Below are 676 nucleotides of genomic sequence, written 5' to 3' on the forward strand. Positions count from 1 at the left end.
TCCTGCAGCTGAGGACAAACGTCCTGCAGCTGAGGACAAACGTCCTGCAGCTGAGGACAAATGTCCTGCAGCAGCTGAGGACAAATGTCCTGCAGCTGAGGACAAACGTCCTGCAGCTGAGGACAAACGTCCTGCAGCTGAGGACAAATGTCCTGCAGCTGAGGACAAATGTCCTGCAGCAGCTGAGGACAAATGTCCTGCAGCTGAGGACAAACGTCCTGCAGACGTCCTGCAGCTGAGGACAAATGTCCTGCAGCTGAGGACAAATGTCCTGCAGCTGAGGACAAACGTCCTGCAGCTGAGGACAAATGTCCTGCAGCTGAGGACAAATGTCCTGCAGCTGAGGACAAACGTCCTGCAGCTGAGGACAAACGTCCTGCAGCTGAGGACAAATGTCCTGCAGCAGCTGAGGACAAATGTCCTGCAGCTGAGGACAAATGTCCTGCAGCTGAGGACAAACGTCCTGCAGACGTCCTGCAGCTGAGGACAAATGTCCTGCAGCTGAGGACAAACAAAGAAGAAAGTCCAGCTGCAGTCAGAAAAATTCATCCCCTCATCATAAAAACAGCTGAAGAATTTGACCTTTGAAAGACTTATTTTAGCTGTTTGTTTGGAACTACTGTCCAACAGACAGACAGCCTGAGGGACAGAGGACACACAGGACACAGGACACAGA

General features: G+C 51.9%; 1 protein-coding gene across 1 annotated transcript; it reads right to left on the minus strand.

Annotated features, from left to right (window-relative positions):
• Nucleotides 1-6: 6 nt before the first annotated feature.
• On the minus strand, nt 7-664 carry LOC106512395 (uncharacterized 29.1 kDa protein in cryB1 5'region; the record flags this gene model as incomplete). The annotated part of the gene is made up of 3 exons (XM_014001023.1): nt 493-664; nt 248-460; nt 7-215 (listed from the first exon to the last, which is right to left on the minus strand). Coding segments are annotated over exons 1-3 (479 nt in total), but the record flags the coding sequence as incomplete, so codon positions are not given.
• Nucleotides 665-676: the final 12 nt, after the last annotated feature.

This window comes from Austrofundulus limnaeus, unplaced genomic scaffold (assembly GCF_001266775.1).
Source record: "Austrofundulus limnaeus strain Quisiro unplaced genomic scaffold, Austrofundulus_limnaeus-1.0 Scaffold6354, whole genome shotgun sequence".
NCBI lineage: Eukaryota > Metazoa > Chordata > Actinopteri > Cyprinodontiformes > Rivulidae > Austrofundulus > Austrofundulus limnaeus.